The sequence below is a fragment of the Oryzias melastigma genome, unplaced genomic scaffold (genome assembly GCF_002922805.2).
Source record: "Oryzias melastigma strain HK-1 unplaced genomic scaffold, ASM292280v2 sc00657, whole genome shotgun sequence".
In the NCBI taxonomy this organism is placed as follows: Eukaryota; Metazoa; Chordata; class Actinopteri; order Beloniformes; family Adrianichthyidae; genus Oryzias; species Oryzias melastigma.
This window is the reverse complement of record NW_023417245.1, coordinates 1-19,514: the sequence shown is the minus strand read 5'-3', so window position 1 is coordinate 19,514 and position 19,514 is coordinate 1. Positions and strand designations below refer to the sequence as shown.

At 39.5% G+C, this 19,514-nt stretch overlaps 1 protein-coding gene across 12 annotated transcripts; it reads right to left on the bottom strand.

The window, feature by feature from the left end:
* Nucleotides 1-7,512: 7,512 nt before the first annotated feature.
* Nucleotides 7,513-19,498, bottom strand: LOC112141094. Of its 12 annotated transcripts, XM_024264141.2 has the most exons (15): nucleotides 17,136-19,496; nucleotides 16,602-16,722; nucleotides 16,097-16,259; nucleotides 15,678-15,870; nucleotides 15,508-15,585; nucleotides 14,956-15,033; nucleotides 14,590-14,667; nucleotides 14,124-14,201; nucleotides 13,763-13,840; nucleotides 12,555-12,660; nucleotides 12,323-12,393; nucleotides 10,201-12,229; nucleotides 9,922-10,116; nucleotides 9,258-9,350; nucleotides 7,520-8,439 (listed from the first exon to the last, which is right to left on the bottom strand). In XM_024264141.2, the coding sequence occupies exons 2-15, from the start codon at nucleotides 16,717-16,719 to the stop codon at nucleotides 8,207-8,209; spliced, it is 3,591 nt and encodes a 1,196-aa protein (XP_024119909.1). In that variant the 5' UTR covers nucleotides 16,720-16,722; nucleotides 17,136-19,496; the 3' UTR covers nucleotides 7,520-8,206. The 12 variants fall into 12 exon arrangements, with proteins under 12 accessions (XP_024119920.1, XP_024119919.1, XP_036067032.1 ...); XM_036211139.1 differs by lacking the exon at nucleotides 14,956-15,033 and having other exon boundaries at nucleotides 7,515-8,439; nucleotides 16,602-19,498; XM_024264149.2 differs by lacking the exons at nucleotides 14,124-14,201; nucleotides 14,590-14,667 and having other exon boundaries at nucleotides 7,515-8,439; nucleotides 17,136-19,498.
* Nucleotides 19,499-19,514: the final 16 nt, after the last annotated feature.

Here is a 19,514-nt window from a genome sequence, read left to right as displayed (position 1 = left end):
ACATGGGAGCTTTAGCTCCATAGATTACAGTCTTCATTACTGTAATGCTTTAAGGATTCTGTCACAGAGAAACCAGATATGCAACACTTTTTAGTAGTGACATGCTAATACAACCAACATAAATCAGCTGATTCTGTCGCAGAGAAAAATGACTTTAATCAGCTCAGTGGCCTTGTGGTAGAGTGTCCACCCTGAGACTAAAAGGTCGTGAGTTCAAATCCCGTCAAAGTCAACCTATAAAAGTTCGCTTCCCTTTCAGGGAATCTCTTGATCTACTAGAATTACATTGATCGTGCTAACGGTTTAAAAGTTCTAGTATGCTAACATTTTGTGTTTACGCATCACCAATGACACCTCAGATGTTAAAGGGTTAATAAAGACACTTAGAGATAAATGTTTAGTAACACAATGATTCTCAGTTGTGTCAAACGTTTGTCCAGATGGCGTCGGACACGATATCAATGAAAGAAAGATTTGTGCTTCTGTCTGGGATTGTTAATGAGTGTGGTTAAAACAAAGGCTTGTAACCCCTAAGGAATCATGGGAAAAGGGACTTTCCTCAACGTGGATGACACCAGAACACCTTCATATTTCACTCATGTCCCACTGTTTGCTTCCTTGCTCTGCTGTTTTCTGGATTGATAATAATGACAGAGAAATCTGTAAACACGTTGACATGGTGTGACAAAACGTAATTTGCTGTTATTTTTTAAAATGAATGAGGAAAAAGGTTTTAAAGGCCGTGAAGCTTCAAATGAATTGGAGGATTAGAGTTGTAGAGCATCCTGTGAAAAGCGAGTGGTTGTCATGTGTTTAATGTTCAGCCAAGTGAGGAGTACAGTGTGTCGGTGCCAGAGCGGGCCATATGCAGAAACCCAGCAGCCCAGACTGCCATGAAGCAGCTTCCAGCAGCTCTTCCTGCCGCCACGCACCGGGTTGCTGTCACGGAGTGTACTGGACACCACAGAGCACGCTCCCACGACCACAGACGAGGTTTTTAAATCTCATTGAAATGTTTCTTTCTGGTAATAATTAGTCAGTCCACATAAATTATATCCTCTTTTCCTAAATCTGTCTGACAGAACTTAATCCAGAATGTAGACAAAACGCAAACACTACTCCATTGACTTTATGATTTTATGGTTTTCTAAGTCTAATCTTTTTGTTTTTTTCTTCAATTGTAAATGCCCAGTCGGGCTGCACGGTGGTGCAGTGGTTAGCGCTCTCGCCTCACAGCGAGAAGGCCTCGGTTTGAATCCCGGCTGGGACCTTTCTGTGTGGAGTTTGCATGTTCTCCCCGTGCATGCGTGGGTTTTCACCGGGGACTCTGGCTTCCTCCCACCATCCAAAAACATGCTTCATAGGTTCATTGGTGACTCTAAATTGCCCCTAGGTGTGAATGTGAGAGTGAATGTGTGTGTGATTGAGGCCCTGAGACAGACTGGAGACCTGTCCAGGGTGTACCCCGCCTTCGCCCATCAGTAGCTGGGATAGGCTCCGGCACCCCCGCGACCCCGAAAGGGAAGCAGCGGTCAAGAAGATGGATGGATGGATGTAAATGCCCTGCCAGCAAGGCCAAATGGGCCCATATGGTTTAAAAGTGGGCAGAAAATGTGGACCCCAAATGGGTTTGTCCACAGTTTCTGTGGTGGCCCACATTTTCTGCCCAATTTTAAACCATATGGGGCCCACTAGCATTGGTGGATACATGTCCAGAAATAAATATTCTTCCCACATTTCACACACCTGATACTGAACATTCACTGGATAAGGTTAGTTGAGCCTCGTTTCCACTGGACGGTCTGGTATGGTACGGTCCGGTATTTATTTAGACGGTTCTCAATCATACCATCGTCTGTTGTAGGTCTATAGAAAAGTGGAATGGAACGGTTGGGGTGGAGCGGCTGTAGCCACGCGTTGATTGGGAGAAAGTGATAACATTGGAAAGCGCTAATATAGCGCTCATTTAAGATAACATTTCCAACGTCAGTAAGATTTTGGATTTTTGCTGATTCCTGTGTACCATCATTTCCAGAGTATAAGTCGCAAAAGCAAAAAAATGTCCAATCAAGAAGAAGAAAACCATATATAAGTCACTCTGGAGTATAATTCACACTTTCAGGAGAAAAGTCTGACGTTTCAGAACAAATCTGCCAACTCCAGCGTAGCTAAAAATAATAAATTAGTACAATAATGCTAATCTTTTGATCTGTATAAGAAAAATATCAAAGTTTAAGAGCAAAATAATCAGATTCTCTTCCATGTTTGTTTTGGAAGACACTTCTTCTGCTGCTGTCTACAACAAATACTTCAGATGTAGCGCCCTCTAGTTGTTGTTAAATGAAAGAACCGCTGAAGGACAATCAGTGTTTACTGGGAAAATAACAAATATATGAGCCTATTTATGTCTAAAAACAAACACAAATAGGTCACTCCTGAGTATAAGTCGCATCCCTGGCTAAACTATGAAAAAAACTGCGAATTTAACTCCGGAAAATATGTTACTCTTTTGGTCACAAGTCTGAACTGAAAATACCTGCAAACTGCAAACGTTCCTTGCTATTCTTGGCGTCGGTGAGATACAGGGTGAGCTTGAGGGATCCGATAGAAACCAGAACGTTTTTCTAGTCGTCACACAACAATGACACACTAGTGGTCTACACCTCGCATGTGCTGTGAAAACAAACCACTCAGAGGAAGCGAGGCTTCGTTGACTGGATCCGCTCGCCTGGATTAACTAGACCGTACCGTACCACTCCTTACCGTAACGGACCAGACCGTTCAGTGGAAACGAGGTTTTAGAGAGCGGAGCTGAATCACATGTCCATATAGGACTTAAATATGTGCTTCAAACAGGCACAGATACAAGGCTTATGTGGGATCCACTCATTAGTGGAGTTATGAAGTGTTTAGCAGAAGAAAAGGATTAGAGTCTAACCTCTCTGACCATCCCACACCGTCATAATTAATGGATTTGCTCAGAAGCAGAACTCTTTCGATGAATATGTTTTTTTTATTTTATTCAACCTTTATTTTACCAGGAAATCCCCTTGAAATTAGATCTCTTTTTCAAAGGAGACCTGGGCCGAGTATGTGTGGCACCGTTATTTGAAGAAACAGTAAAATTAGACTCTATTGAGTCCATTTGATTCACATGGATTGATTGTCGCACAGGTTTCTGGAAATGTCGGAGTTCTCTCTGAAACAAACGTCCAGGTCTCTGCAGACTAGCCTCTCCATTCATCACCCCCACCGCGGTCACAATAGCTGCTGTCACCTGGAACTGAAACACCCACTAATTGTGTGTTTTGCGTGCATTCGGTCTTTGTGGCCTCCTGCTTGGTGTTGATCAATCACTGTGAGCAGCAACGGAAGGGGGGGGGGTAGAGACTTGGGTGAGTGTAACACCAGCCCACCTATTGCACCATCCATGTTCCAGGGTGCCCTCAAATAAATCACCTTTACAACATCAGGACCAAGAATTAGGAGGGGGAGGACTACAAGTCTGTGTTTGAGTTTAGGAGCAGGAAAAGGGAGAGTCTGACTTATCTTATGGGACAGTCTGCAGTGTGTCATGATGCAGAACGCTCATTTAATTACATGCCAAAGTATCATGGGAGCAGCTTTTGAAGATCATAGAGGGATCTGTAAGAAACACCAGAAAGTGTAGCAGTCTGGTGTGAAACTGAAGCTGGGTGAAGGATGCAGAAAAACAAGACCCCTCACCAACAGCAGGATTATGCATGGATTATTATGGGATAGAAAAACCTTCTCAACATCCCAGGTTGAACCTCTGGTCAGACAGTATTTTTTGGGGATCTTTAAAGCCCCACTTTGATTGTAAAGCTGTTCCCAGAGTTCTTCTAATTATAATCATTTCTGTTTTAGGCAAAATTAAAAAAATAAAAAACACTGTCGTTTTCTGGGACATAGTTTCTGCATAGTTTCCCATCATGCCTCATGTTTGCTCTCCCGCTACCTTACAGCCCCTCACAGCCACATCCCAACATTAGTGCTTCAAAAATACTGCGCAACATCAGAGCTACCCATCCGTACGGTTTGGAGGCAGATCGCTCCTTTTCACTTCATATCAAACAATTATTTAAAATTATTTTGATAAACGTAATATTAACAGGATATGTCCTGTATGCACAAGTGTGACTATGGACTCTATGCATGGAGCTGTGTGATGTATTTCCAGTTTCAAATAAGACTTCCAGTTGTGGCTAACTCTATGCACTGACTTAGCAAATCTCCATGTACTTTCCCTGGTATTGGTTTATTTCATTATTTCTTACATTGTGCGTTTTTTTGTTGTAATGTGTATACACAATGACATCCAAAAAGTCAGTTTGCCTTCCGGAAACACCAAACACCAGTACTCTCTAAACACTACCATGTATAGTACTGTATAATCATATGACTTCTTGGGATAAAAAGTAGCTGTATTTGAGCATTTAAAACCTGTTTAACAGAACCACTTATGTGTAAATGAACTTTGAAGTGACTTTTGGACTACTGATCGCACTCTCAGCTGATGAAGAAGTGTCCCTGCCTTCTTCGTAGAGCGTAGCAGCGTGCGCTAACGGGAACCTCGCCTGAGTTGAGACGTTTTAGGGAAGGGAGTCACGTCTTGGACTGTTTCTACCTGACACTGAACAATACATTTAAACAAATTTAGAAACACTCTGGGGTAATTGAAACACAACTAACAGGTCATAAAGATAAAGACAGAGATACTTAGACATGTCTTTCATGCTAGTTAGCATTAGCCCAAATGAAAAATGACAATGGGATTCACACATCATTTTCTAAATACTACAGTCAGTTCTGAGCTTTGTTTTTTGGCTGCATGGACCCGGAGGAAAGGTTAAGGTTAGCTGCAGCTGCGCTCTAGCTGGGTGACAGCTTCATTAAATACTGCAACCAGTAACACCAATTAACTTAAAATATGTGAAAAAAATGCAGCAGTCTGTATCTTGCCTGCACCTATTATATGTTGCCAACATGAATTTACATTTGTTTTTGAGCTGGTTGCATGTAAAAACATGTAAATAACATCAGCCTCAGCAAGTTATCTTTGAAGTTTGCTATTTAGGATGACAAATATCATTTCAATAATTTTTGCATTTTTATTTTGAAGTATTTTTGCTGTCATCATTTATAGTGACTCATGGTAGCTCCAAAAAGCATATTTTGAAGTCCAAATTCTCCACTATTTGCACATTGCCACTTGTTATGCTATATATTAGCTTCATGTTTAATAGCAGATGGTTTCGTGCCTGAGTGTTTTTTTTTTTCATTTTTATTCATCAATAGTAAAAACACCCAATATAAACTTGAGCTGTAAACTCAAACATGATGGAAAAAGAAACAAATGAAAAGAAGACAAAGAAGAAAAACTTATTTTGTCTGCCCCTTTTAACAAAACAATGAATCAATCAATAAAAAAAGAAAGATACAGATACACAAGCATTCAGCCGATTTAGTACACAATAAGAGAAGATTTTATAATTACAACATCAACCAGTGAGAAATGAACATTATACCTCAGGGATGAGTAATTGTTACTTGTATTAAATATATTTATAGTCATTGATTAAACTGTTTTTAATGTAGTTTTTAAAACTTGATACTGTCGTAGTATTTTTAATTTCTAAGCTCAATTTATTCCATTTATTAACTCCATATACTGATACACATCGCTCCTTTAGCAGTGATCTGTGTTTTGGTTTAACAAATATTTCATGTTCTTTTACATTAAATTTGCTTTTTCTTTTCATGTCTCAAATTAGGAGGAAGGCATTTCATATTTACTCTATACATACATTTTTTAAATATTACAGTTGAATGTTCAGTCTAACAGCTCCTTAAAATACCTATAAAGTTTCTATAAAGGAGAGGTTGATACCCATGTTTTTAAATATATTTAGAGCAAATCCCTATAGTTAGAGCAATGCGGCTTTAGCATGCAATGGGACTGAATTAAGAGAAATGGGATGTGCAGTGTCATGATGATGTCGGTGCTGGTGAGGGGTCGGACCATCTGCTGCTGGACGACCTCACAGTTTATGTCCCACCGCAACACGAACCTGAGATGATGCTAAACATGGGATTTTTAATTACACGAGGACAGGTGTGGGTGAAGGAACACTTCTCTACTTCATTTATTTAAGACAAAAGGGAAAAAAAATGTTTCCCAACAGAATCTGTCCATCACAGCAAAATGCTTCTCTGTTGTCAAGTTTCCAGCTAAAAGCAGGACTGACTGTGATCTTGTCAAATTACAGCCCACATCCTTCCTTCCATCGACGCTCAAAGAAAGTATCAGCTTTTGATGTTGGGCTGAAATTAAATTCTGAAATGAGCCGTCGTGCTCGTCTTATTCTCCATGAGTCACAGATGATTATGCACGTGTTCTCAAATGGAAATATTCCTGCATGAGAACAAAGAGATTTCACGGCAGCTCCATCGCCACCTCTGCCTCGCGCACGCACGAGCACAACACCAAGACTGAAGTCCCAGAGGACGTCCATGGAGACTCCCTCCAATAAAGAGGATTAGAGATTTTGCCCTGTGCACCCAACTGTTTCCAATGAAATAACCGCCTCCTCCTGCATAACTCATTAAAATTTAAACCATTCCCCTTTCAGCTTAATATCCCTTTACTGTTTTGCGCACATTACAGTCTTTCCAAGGGAAAAATAACCCTGCCAGAGCATGTGTGTTAGTGTGTGTGCTTCTGAATAGAAAGGGTGTGAAAAAATTAGAGAGGGAGATCGGAGGAAGTGTGAGTGAAAATGTGTTTTTATCCTCAGAGGCCCTGCAGGCTCAGAGGCTGGTAAAGAAACACACAAGTGAGGAGCGACACACACACACATACGGGTTTTGGTGGATTGGGAGGACAGTTTTTTCAANACAAAACACACTAGAACACACAAAACCACACTAGAACACACAAAAACACACAAAAACACACAAAACACACTAGAACACACAAAAACACACAAAAACACACAAAACACACTAGAACACACAAAAACACACTAGAACACACAAAAACACACAAAACACACAAAAACACACAAAACACACACATACGGGTTTTGGTGGATTGGGAGGACAGTTTTTTCAAACACGTTTGTTACTACATTATGGGGACACCCCTTTCTGCTGCCTTTCTAAGGACAAGCAGTATCTCAAAAAATCTATTTGTAGCTGGACTTCACATAACCGTTAAAATTTTGAAAAAAGTACTTACAACAAGAAATTCTAATGCATGACAAAACACGACATTACCGGGACACTCCATTAGCCCCGCCTCTGACAAAAAGAGCATTTATGAGGTCCACAGTATTCAAACACACAAACATATCTAAAACGTGACTACAAAGGACCCAACGACCTTGATGGGTCCTCCCACACAAAATGCTTTTTTTGAACTTGTATACTGTGTGGTTCACTGTAATAATTGTTTTTTTAAACAAAAAAGTACATTTAAATGCTTAAGACAGTTCTATTTGTGAAATGAAAAGCAAATACAGCAAAAGTTTTAAACAAAAGTTAGTTTTATTTGTCAAAAAGGTGACAAGAATATGTAGTTTTAACTGGAAAAACATTCAAGAATCTAGTGCTTATTTTGTATTATTGTTCTGTCTAATGTAAAACAGTTTTTAGACAAATATATAGCTATAAGTGCTTACTTCAAAATGATATTCTTTCTAATGTAAAGGCAAATAAAGAACTAGCCTTTTGACAACTGAACAAAAAAACAACATTTAAGCCGTGACTGCTTACTTAAAACTATTATATTTCAAAAAACGTCATTTTGCAAACATTTGAATGTGGACCCCACATGGCTTACCTTTGGGCTTAATATTTGAGCCCCAGGTGGGTTTGTCCATAGGTTCCACAGTGGCCCCATCTGTTTGCTCACACTAGCTTGAATGGGCACTCAGTAATCTGGCTCACTAGACAGTGTAGCTCGCTAACTCGCTACACTGTCCGTAAGGCAGGTTGTTGGCACACAACGCTTTCCACCGAGCAGCTGGTTAGCGTTACGGACCCAGACCACCGAGTTCCCATCTAAGCCAGTGTGGGCAAACACAGATGGGGCCACTATGGAACTTGCGGACAAATCCACCCGGGGCCCAGAAATTCAGCCCAAAGGTAAACCATATGGGGCCATTTGCAAATGTTTGCTGGGTTACTTTTTGTTTTTCATGGTAACACCACGATTTCTCACAAAGTCTCTGATGTTCTGTAGGGTACGGTTGTCAAGAACAGGATGCTCTGCCTTTTTGCACTGCCCACATTCTATCATGGAAGCAAGTTTTCCCTTCATGATATGGTCCTTGAAGTGTCTCATGACAGCGTTTACTTCCTCTTTGGACCAGGGTCGCTTTGTTTGCCTCATGCGTTTCTCTTCTTTCTCAGCAGCTAAAAAAGATAAAACACAGTTTGAAATTAGACACCCATTTTAGGAGACTTTTAGGCCCAATCTAAATTCTTCCCTTCTCCCTACCCTAAATTTAGAACTCCAAACAGAGACTTATGAAAATTAGAGTCTCAAAACTTGGATGTCACCATTAGTCGATAGTCAGCTTGCAATAGCGCAGCGCTTCCAGTGCTCTAATATACATAACAGCGGTTGTCTAACTTCAAAAGGGTCATGCTACAACAAAGTCATTACTTAAATTTACATGTAAACTTCTGTGCTTCAGAGCGCACCCACATTAAGAAAAGCGCTTGCACAGCGGAACCCCTTTGCGAGGGACGGGTCCGTTTCCCTCCACTTGGAGGGTAGAAAATGAAAAAATATATTTTGGACACCACTTCAAAAGCCCCTTCAAATGGAGGGGTAGGGAGAAGGGAAAAATTTGGATTAGGCCTTAGAACAAATCCCACTATATGTGGTTTTACAATTATATCTTATGCGAACATTCATCTTAGTATTCTAATTATAAGTATAATTCCGCCAAATTAGTCTTAAAAGAGTGTAACGAGTGGAAAAAGAGATATTCAGTGTCTTTCTAAAATGATTTTTTTGTCAATTTGTGGATTAGTTGCCATCCACACTATTTGTACAAAAGGCATATCCTTAGTCAGAATGGTGAAGCAGTGTGAGGGGAGAAACATTAAAACACAAACAAAAAAAAGACGATTAGTCTTTTGGACTTTGAATTATAATTAATGTTGATTATAATTCAGTTTTACTTGTGTGCTCATTTGACTTATGTACGTGTGGCTGCATTTACCAGATTGTTTCTTTTGTTTCTTTCCGTCAGGCTTCCTCCGCTTCCATTTTAATGCCTTAAGTTCTTTGTCCTCATCTTTGTTTTTACTTTGTGCTGAAAAAGTAAAATAGCATTTTAAAAAAAAAATACTTCCCAGTAAGCATTTATTTGTGGGAAGCAAGTTTCTCATATCGTGATGCACAAAATGTTCTTTTATGTAACTAACCAATTAATGGACCCTTTACATCCTGAGTTTGATTTCCAAGATGGTAACCTGAACTTGTAATTTACAACGACATAAAATCACTGTGTGCTATTTCTAATGCTAAAGTTACGCTGAGGACCTCGTCCCCACCGATCCCTCAGCCTTATGTGACTGAACTCTTTCAAATACATAGTTGTAGAGTTAGATATGCTAATTCCTCTATAACAGTCCTGGTAAATCGTTTGTCAGTCCTGGGATAGGATGTCTCCCTCACGTGACAAACCTTGTGCCTCTTTATAATGACTTGCATTCAGCCCAATGAGGCAAATCTTTTTTTGTGGTATTGGGCTATATAAATAAAATTGAATTTAATGAAAAGGTTTCCACATCCTTTCACTTTCCACAGACTCTGTGATGACATCTATTAGTCATGTGGTTTCATGAACAGAACAATTTCAAGAAAAATCACTTTGTGCTTACCAGCCTCTGGATTAGAGAGATTTTCTTCAACAACCTCGCCCTCTTCAACGGCGGCGTTGGCCTCTTCAACGGCAGCGTTGGCCTCTTCAACGGCAGCGTTGGCCTCTTCAACCACAGCGTTGGCCTCTTCAACGGCTGTGTCACCCTCTGCATCGCTGTCGCTCTCTCCACTCGACTCTGTCAACTCTAGGTCATCTAGTAAAAATAAAATTCTGTGTTAAAATATAGTTCAGTTCAAGTGCTAGAAAGGTCTAATTCTTAGCTTAAATGCAACTTCACCTTCGATTTCAATCTCTTCCAGTGATTTGCCTTGTAGGTTTTTCAGAGACCCTTTCTCCATGGCAATGAGTAGTTTAGATATTTTAGCCAGCTGTGTAGTAGCCTCTGGAAGTCTATAATATTCGCGATGAACGCGAATATCGTGACCAAGGAAGTTGGCAACTTGATCCAACTCGTGGTTCTTGAGATTCAGGATCTGAGACAAGGTTGCAACATGTTTGCGCAACTGAGTCGACCTGAGGAGCTCTGGGTTTTTCGCCCCACATTCTGCTGCATAAAGCCTTAAACAGTCCTGTCCTCTGTAGGGAGTCAGACATTTAGGTCTGGCAAAAAGAAAGGGGTTTTCTGCCAGTACACCACAGTCTGCTCTCTTCTCAGTCAGCCGTGTTATAGCGTTCACCATGTCCGGTGAAAGTAACACTGCAACCTTTCGACCCCGTTTACCCCTCAATTCCACGCGACTGAAGTGTTGACAAAGGTGACGTTCAAATTTTGTAAGTCCAAATGCAATATCCTTGTGGAGGGCACTTGAGTCTCTCTCCTGAAAGCCACATAATGTCATCTTTGAAACTTCTCCCCCTCGTCTTCTGTTGAACAGTATTACTTTTGCCATGGTGACTTTGCAAAGTTCACTGTATGATTTGGGTGAACTATGCTCCTCAAAGTCCTTCAGTGCTTGGTCAGTAATTTTCTCCAGATGTCTATGAAGACATTGAACATCTTCTGTGAAGGGAAGAGTGGAAGGCTTGTTAAAGTGCCGCTCGTTTAGTGTTGACAGCGCAGTATGGGAAATGAATTCAGACCACTTTGTAGAATAGAGGGTTTTGAAACTTTGGGTCGACTTGATCAGTGTACTGTCTTGAGCCATAAGTGCTCGGCAATGTAAAATGTCATTAAGTTTCTGCAATGAGTGGCCCAACTTCAGGGCAAGGCTCGGAGTAGAGTAGCAGTTCTTTTCTCCATCATAGCCAGACACTTTCTTGACAGCTTTAATAACCACATCAAAATTTCCAGGCCTGACAGCATCCTCAAAGGTGTTTATTGAAAATTCTTTCCGAAGTACAAGCAGAAGTCTTCCACATTCTCTCAGTCTCTGACGAATGTAGTCAAATTTGGTGGGATCCTGTCCATGTTTGTTAAAGAGTGACTGGGCAAGCTGGAGAATAGAGAAGTCACTTCGCACAGTGGATGTTATGTCATCATCTTTCATGACAGCTAATAATTTCCAAACACCTGGGGAAACTTGCTGACAGAGAGCCGACTCATTCATAGAGGCCAAAGACAAGACTCTTCTGTCATATCCCTCTGAATTGGCTTTTCCTGGTTTGGAAGAACATTTTCGAACATGTCTCCACAGATCTCTTCTGAGATATAATGCCTGACAGTAGATGCAGTGAATATAGTCTTTTTCTTTGTAGTTTTTCTTTGATGTGCGTTTTGGTTTTAATGTTCCTATGCCACTTGCTAAGACCTCTGAGTTATGGTCATGGTTCCCCTTGTTGCGCAGCTTAGCAAGCATTTCCAAGCGCTTTTTGGACTTCTTGGGAAGACTTAAAACTTGGGCAACATCAGCATATTTTTTCTCATGCGTTTTCAAATGGCGTGTAAACTTTGTCTGTAGCTTTCCACAAATATAGCAGTAGTTTCTGTTTCTGAGTGAGAGGGATGACTTGGATAAATCTTCAGGCCGAGCATTAGAGCTATCAATCATGCATTCATTGTGAGCATTTCCTTCATTTGAAGTCGCATCAGATTTTTCAAATCGTCTTTTTCTGAGTTCATCTTCAGATAATGACCCTGCAGCTTCAGAAGACCTCAGTCTATCTCCCTCTACAGAATCTTCTTGGTGGAATCTTCTCTTTTTGGAAGCAGACTGACTGGTGGAAACCTCTGAGATCTGTACCCGTTTGCGATTTATGCTTAAAATCTCCGATCTATTGTCAAATGAGCTGTCTGAATCAGATGCGGAATCAGGCACGTATTCCTCTTCTGATGAACCCACCTCACTTGAGCTTTGTTCATTTAAAACCTGCCCACAATTAAAAGCAAAAAGTAAACTTTATGGACTTGGAAGACATTTGACTGAANAAAAAAAAAAAAAAAAAAAAAAAAAAAAACTTACCAGTGATTGAGGTTCTGAGATGTCCACCGTGTGAATATTGTAACACCTTTTGTGCCAGGTCTGGTTGCAAACTACACAGAAAATTAAACATACACAAAATGAATATAGTTAATTTGCACTTGCAAAAGCTTCTAAAGATATACCATAGCAATAGATGTTCTTATGATGCCCCAATAGAATCACATTTAAAACAGAAATGTACATATCCTTAGATTGTTAAGCAAAAAATTACCTTCACATCTCACACCACTCCATTTCAGAGGAGAAAAGGGTCCTCCACATATGACACATTTCTCCAAATGTGACATTTCGTCAGCAATTAAATCATGATCACAGTCCTGTTGACAAAAACCAACAGTTTAACTTGAGACAAACTGTGGTACAAATTATTAAAAAAAATATTTTGACAGTTTGATTTTTATTTTCCTGCTTAAAAATGAATTGGGGAGGAAAAAGAAAAAAAGGAAAAGGTTCTCTGTGGTACGTTGTAACACTCAATATACCTGTGCAAATATTTTAGTAATATTTTCTCCCTAAATATAAGTAAATGACGTATCTTAAATCAGGCTCCATGACTAAATTTTCATCTTACTGTTTTTAAAATCATGTTTTACTGTACTTGACAATTCATTTCGCCATACATGAACATTCTTACCCACATTACAGTGCCTTCACTAGCTGCGTTTCCATTACACAAATGCTTCAAACTATTGAAATTCAACAAATGTTGAAAAACCACGATTTTACAATGACACCGTTTCCATTACATCCTGATTATGCAAATTAACACAAACCAAATCAAGCAATAGGTCATTCAAAGCCACAGTGATGGATGAGAATAAGTGTTGTTTTAAGTCGATTCACAAAAAGGGGGCATCTGAGGGATGTCACAGCACTGGGGAGCGCAAAGCTACACCATTTTTCAACTAATTTCAACAAGCCAGACACAGAAGTGTTTGAGAAACATGTTTGATATTAAAAAGGTAAACCACCACCCCGGACCACAAAGTTATTTTTGTCAAAATTGTGGCGTTAGCATTAAGTTAAATTCTTTTTGCAAATCCAATTTGTGCAATTTGATGGTTAATGGAAATGCAGCTACTAAAACATTGCCTAAGTCATGTTGCTTTTACCGACTTTAGACAAAAAAAAAATCTTTGGCTTAACATTTCATGAAAGGAAAGAGATTCAATTTAACGCTTAACAAAGAGTCCCAATGTCTCGACCTTTCCAATTAAGTATTACTCAATAAACTTCGGCAAAAAAAAATGCAGTTTTCCATTATTGTGGCTAAGCAGAGTGGTCATACTACGGTGACCTACTATGACCCGCTGGCCGTCTTTATCATGCATGCGCCGTGAAAACACATCACTCAGATGGACCAAAGCTTATCTGAGTGGAAACAATCCCCAGAATTTACTGGCCGTAACTGAAATTTACCTGCGGTGTGTCGTCTGGAGAGGATCTGGAAGTGGATGGATTCTCTTCTACAGATGGACTTGGCTTGTCTTTGGATTTCTGTGATGAAAGGATAGAAGCTGAGTGAGATTCTTTACTTAAACACTGAGCAAATGGTCCTGTTAAAACCTGGACCTGTCCAGTTGAGTATTACACAGGACATGTGTGTAAGAGCGCTTTATGGGACAACCTGCTTTGTCCTGTTCATGCTTCTAAAGGACTTTCTATCAAACACAGGCATCTTTTATGGTCATTGTTACCAGGGGTCCATGTACCTCAATACTACTCAATATTTGCATACCTAAATGTTCCTCCAATTGATAGGCATTTAACTGAAACTTACCTGCGGTGTGTCGTCTGGAGAGGACCTGGAAGTGGATGGATTCTCTTCTACAGATGGACTTGGCTTGTCTTTGGATTGCTGAGATGAAAGGATGGAAACTGAATGAGATTCTTTGCTTAAACACTGAGCAAATGGTCCTGTTAAAACCTGGACCTGTCCAGTTTAGTAATACACAGGACATGTGTGTAAGAGCGTTCATTACGACAACTTCAATTCCAGTATACTTGTTTTAACACTCTGTCCCGCTAATGTCAGAACCTGTCCAGTTGAGTATTACACAGGACATGTGTGTAAGAACGCTTTATGGGACAACCTGCTTTGTCCTGTTCATGCTTCTAAAGGACTTTCTATCAAACAAAGGCATCTTTTATGGTCATTGTTACCAGGGGTCCATGTACCTCAATACTACTCAATATTTGCATACCTAAATGTTCCTCCAATTGATAGGCATTTAACTGAAACTTACCTGCGGTGTGTCGTCTGGAGAGGACCTGGAAGTGGATGGATTCTCTTCTACAGGTGGACTTGGCTTGTCTTTGGATTGCTAAGATGAAAGGATGAAAACTGAGTGAGATTCTTTGCTTAAACACTGAGCAAATGGTCCTGTTAAAACCTAGACCTGTCCAGTTGAGTATTACACAGGACATGTGTGTAAGAGCGCTTTATGGGACAACCTGCTTTGTCCTGTTCATGCTTCTAAAGGACTTTCTATCAAACAAAGGCATCTTTTATGGTCATTGTTACAAGGGGTCCATGTACCTCAATACTACTCAATATTTGCATACCTAAATGTTCCTCCAATTGATAAATAGGTATTTAAACTGAAACTTACCTGCGGTGTGTCGTCTGGAGAGGATCTGGAAGTGGATGGATTCTCTTCTACAGATGGACTTGGCTTGTCTTTGGATTTCTGGGATGAAAGGATGGAAACTGAATGAGATTCTTTGCTTAAACACTGAGCAAATGGTCCTGTTAAAACCTAGACCTGTCCAGTTGAGTAATACACGGGACATGTGTGTAAGAGCGCTTTATGGGACAACCTGCTTTGTCCTGTTAAAACCTGGACCTGTCCAGTTGAGTATTACACAGGACATGTGTGTAAGAGCGTTCATTAGGACAACTTCAATTCAAGTATACTTGTTTTAACTTTCTGTCCCGCTAATGTCAGAACCTGTCCAGTTGAGTATTACACAGGACATGTGTGTAAGAACGCTTTATGGGACAACCTGCTTTGTCCTGTTCATGCTTCTAAAGGACTTTCTATCAAACACAGGCATCTTTTATGGTCATTGTTACCAGGGGTCCATGTACCTCAATACTACTCAATATTTGCAAACCTAAATGTTCCTCCAATTGATAAATAGGTATTTAAACTGAAACTTACCTGCGGTGTGTCGTCTGGAGAGGATCTGGAAGTGGATGGATTCTCTTCTGCAGATGGACTTGGCTTTTCTTTGGATTTCTGAGATGAAAGGATGGAAACTGAGTGAGATTCTTTACTTTAAATATAGTAATATACATAATTTTAAAGCAAAACATTAATTTTACAGATACCTTGATTCTCCATGGCCATTCGGAGTCACCATAATTATAGGTGATTTCTTCCCCAGGAGCAATATCCTTGATTGCAAATAAACAGAGATGGGGTTCTCCATCCACTCTGGTAATGGTCATTTTGCTGTTTGGGCTCACTTCATCATCATTTATTAGTCGTCCAAGTGACCCGTCCTCTCTAGCAGCATCAATACTAAAATATAAATCAGACAATAAGTTATACTACTTAGGGAAGTTGTTGAGCACATTGAGTATTTAAAAGACTAAATAACATTCCTCCTACAACCTAAAACTTCCATGGAACATTACAAATGTTTAACCTAGTCTTAGACTGTATTTCATCACTAAAACTACTTTTTTTTTTTTTTACCAATAAGAGAGTAGAGATGACATTAGGATAAAAAAAAGCAGATACATACCATAACAACTTTCCATTGAACTGGAAATCAAACATAAAAACCTTCAGGGCGTCATGATAAACTTTCAGTCTGTTTTCTTGTTCCTTTTTAGATATGAGCTGTCCTCTGTATTCAAGAAGGAAATCTCCTTTTTGAAACGGCCGGGAGCTGAACACACCTCGACCTACAAGTAACACATCACAAACAAAGGAGAGTAATAAAAAAGAAACAATACAAAGTTGTCATATAGTGGGAATTAAATAATCTATTTAATTCCGTTTTCTGATTGTAGGTTTGTAATTGTGGGAGTGTGTGTGAATTCAGTGGTGCATTATAAATAAAATACTTAACTGACTGACACAATGACCATGCCAAAAATAATCTAGAACAAACTTAATTGAGGATCTGATTTGGGATCAAAATCACATACTGCAAATAATGCTCTATGATAGAAGGACATAAATTATGTGTTTTTCATGTTGATTTCAAAAAGAAAAAAAAATGCATAAATACTTCAGTAACTCACCTTTAAATGAATCAATGTATCTGATATCAAATCCTGCCTTATCTTCACCCAAGGAGCAATAATACAAAGCATCTTGTCTGGGATTTCTTTTAGCCCTCTGTGACCGCTGTGCTGCCATCTCCTGCAAAGACCGCGTGTTAATGGCTTAAGCGACCACTTTTGGGACAAGAGTCACCGTGAGCCACTTTTATTTTAGGCATGTCTAAAAGCACCACAAAGTCCTGTAAGGACAAACAAGCGATAATGGTTGCTATGTTAACATTAGCTTGTGACAAGAACATCAGTATTTACCTAAACCCCCAATCATACAGATGAACACCGAACACAGCAAAACCGCACTATTTAAAGAGCACCCAGTGCATTTAATGTTTTTTAAAAGGTACACATTAAACCAGAGCCATTCGGTAACACCACAAAACGAAAGTCAATGCAAAGATGTAAGCGGAGGTCCTGCAGCGCAATGAAAAGCGGACGAGCTTCGAAAGTCCGTGAATGTGAAAAGCAACAAACATTATTTAAAAGGATGGTTCTTACCTTGTCCACAGTCAGGTGAAACGCTTTCCATTAATTATTTATTGCTAGAGAATCTGGCTGTTGAAGAAATTATTTCGCTCGAGGATCATTAGCCGAAAGTTCTGGATCAAATCAGGTGAGGCGTTCACGTGCGTACCAACCAGCGCAAACGTGCGGTACCGCCCCCTACTGCTGTGGAGTGTGAAACTTTAGGAAACCATCAGGTCTGCTAGCGTTAAATCTCCCACGACTGTCATTTTGACGGGTGGCCTTCTGGCCAATGGAAGGCAAGACTAAATGATGATGTTATGTAGTGATGAAAAATTCGGCTCCTCTTAGACAACTGGCTCTTTTTAATCCACTCCCTAAAATGGCCCCTCTCTTTCAGCTCCCAAACAGCTCAAGTTATTGTGTTTCTTCATTTAATGTATTATGAATGACAAAAATTGTTTTTGTACTAAATAGGTAACTGATGTAAAAAAAAACAAAAAAAAAAAACGTTTTTATTCAGTGTATGTTGTCAAAATAAATGATATAAACAAACAAAAAAACTACTTACAATTCAAATTCTAACTATAGATTTCTTGTTTATTCCTTTCAAACAAATTGAAAGTGAAACACTGGGCATGCCAACCAAAACACAATGGGCATAAATAAATACATAAATAAAAAATGTTTAAAAAAAGTTTTTTATTTGTATTTATTTATTTTGTCACAACCACGGTTGGCATTGAAAATTACCAATTCCCTTAGCTTGGAGGGTCTGAATTCTTCATTGTATGAAAGCTTCAAAGCATTCATACAATAGTGAGCCTGTTTCTCTTTAGTATTGTTCTTTATACCTTTTTCTGTATGTTTTTTTACATAAAATCTTGAGCACACTTTCAGCAATTAATGTAATCATTATGCTAATTTACTAGCCTTATTGAAAATTAATGGAATTTTTTTTTCAAATCCTTTACAAAATATGTTCACTTTTAAAGCTTATCCAATATTTGTATCAAAACGTTCAGCAAGTTAAGCACATTTACGCTTGTATTAATGGTATTTGTATTTTTACAGTTATGATTTTTCGCAAGGTATTCTAATTTACTAGCCTCAATAAAAATAAGGGGTAATTATTTGAAATCCTTTAAAAACTTTATGCGCTTTTAAAACATATGCAATGTGGGCATCAAAACGTTCAGCTAATTCTAAGTTAAGTTAGAATTTTAGCAATGAGTATTCTAGCTTTTCTTTTTTTTTTTTTTTTTTAGCTAATTTGGCATCTACTGAGGTTGTTTTTGCTGAGTTAAGCTAGGATTTCAGCAATGTGTAAGGTTTTTTTTAGCTAATTTGACATCTACTGAGGTTTTTTGGGCTAATTATGAGTTAAGCTATGATTTTAGCAACGTGTAAGGTTTTTTTTTTTTTAGCTAATTTGGGAAATACTGAGGTTCTCTGAATTAATTCTGAGTTGAGATAATATTTTAGCAACATGTTAGCTTTTTTGGCTAACATGGTGAGGTTTTTTGGGCTAATTCTGAGATAGTATTTTAGTAGCCCGCTAGCTTTTTTTAGCTAACCCTTCCGCTCTCTTTGGGGCCAGCCCCCCCTCTTCTGCTCATCACAAAATGTGACATTTCTACTGAGCAATCCGGACCAGACTGGTCCTTTCTTGGCCAGTTTAGTATGGTCCAAGCTATTCAAGTGAGCATTTCCATTGAGTGTTGGAGCATCAAGGCGTATACCATAGCATGACATAGTTTTGTGTTTAAACGGTGTGACTACAGTGATAAGCAACAATGGCGGTCGTGCACATGTGTGTGAAAGAAGCTGCTGCAAACGGTGCCGTATTTGGGTGCTAAATTTCACTGACAGGCTATTGGTCTTTGGACATGTCAATCACTTCTACTCTCTTCAGTACTTTGAAGTTCTAGCCAATCCCTTTGCCTTTCCTGTGATTAAAGTCACTGACGAGGTGAGCACGAGAGGGCATGCCGTGCAGAGCTTGAACGTCTGGCTGTATTTCACAGCAGACCACAGAAGTTAGATAGATACTGCGCCGCATTTATCAATCAGGAACTCAGCTCTGGGCACGTGGTGTTTTCAGTGACCCAGTCAGCAGGTACAATATTGATCTAATACGAGCTTCTATGTCCTGTTGCATCCCGGCGGTTCTCTGGCTGCAAGCAGACTCTCAGACTTTGGTGGAGCTTGAGTGAGATCAAAACACAGGTAACCCTCAGACAAGTTCAGGATACATGTTTGACAGGCAGCAAGCGGCCAATTTACCGTGCAGTGAAATGGGGCACACCGCTGGTTTTCAGCTTGGGGAGCTCTGATTTAATATGAACAACCAGCACGTCAAAAAACCGACACTCAAAACATATATTTTTGACACAGAGGTTTTAACCATGC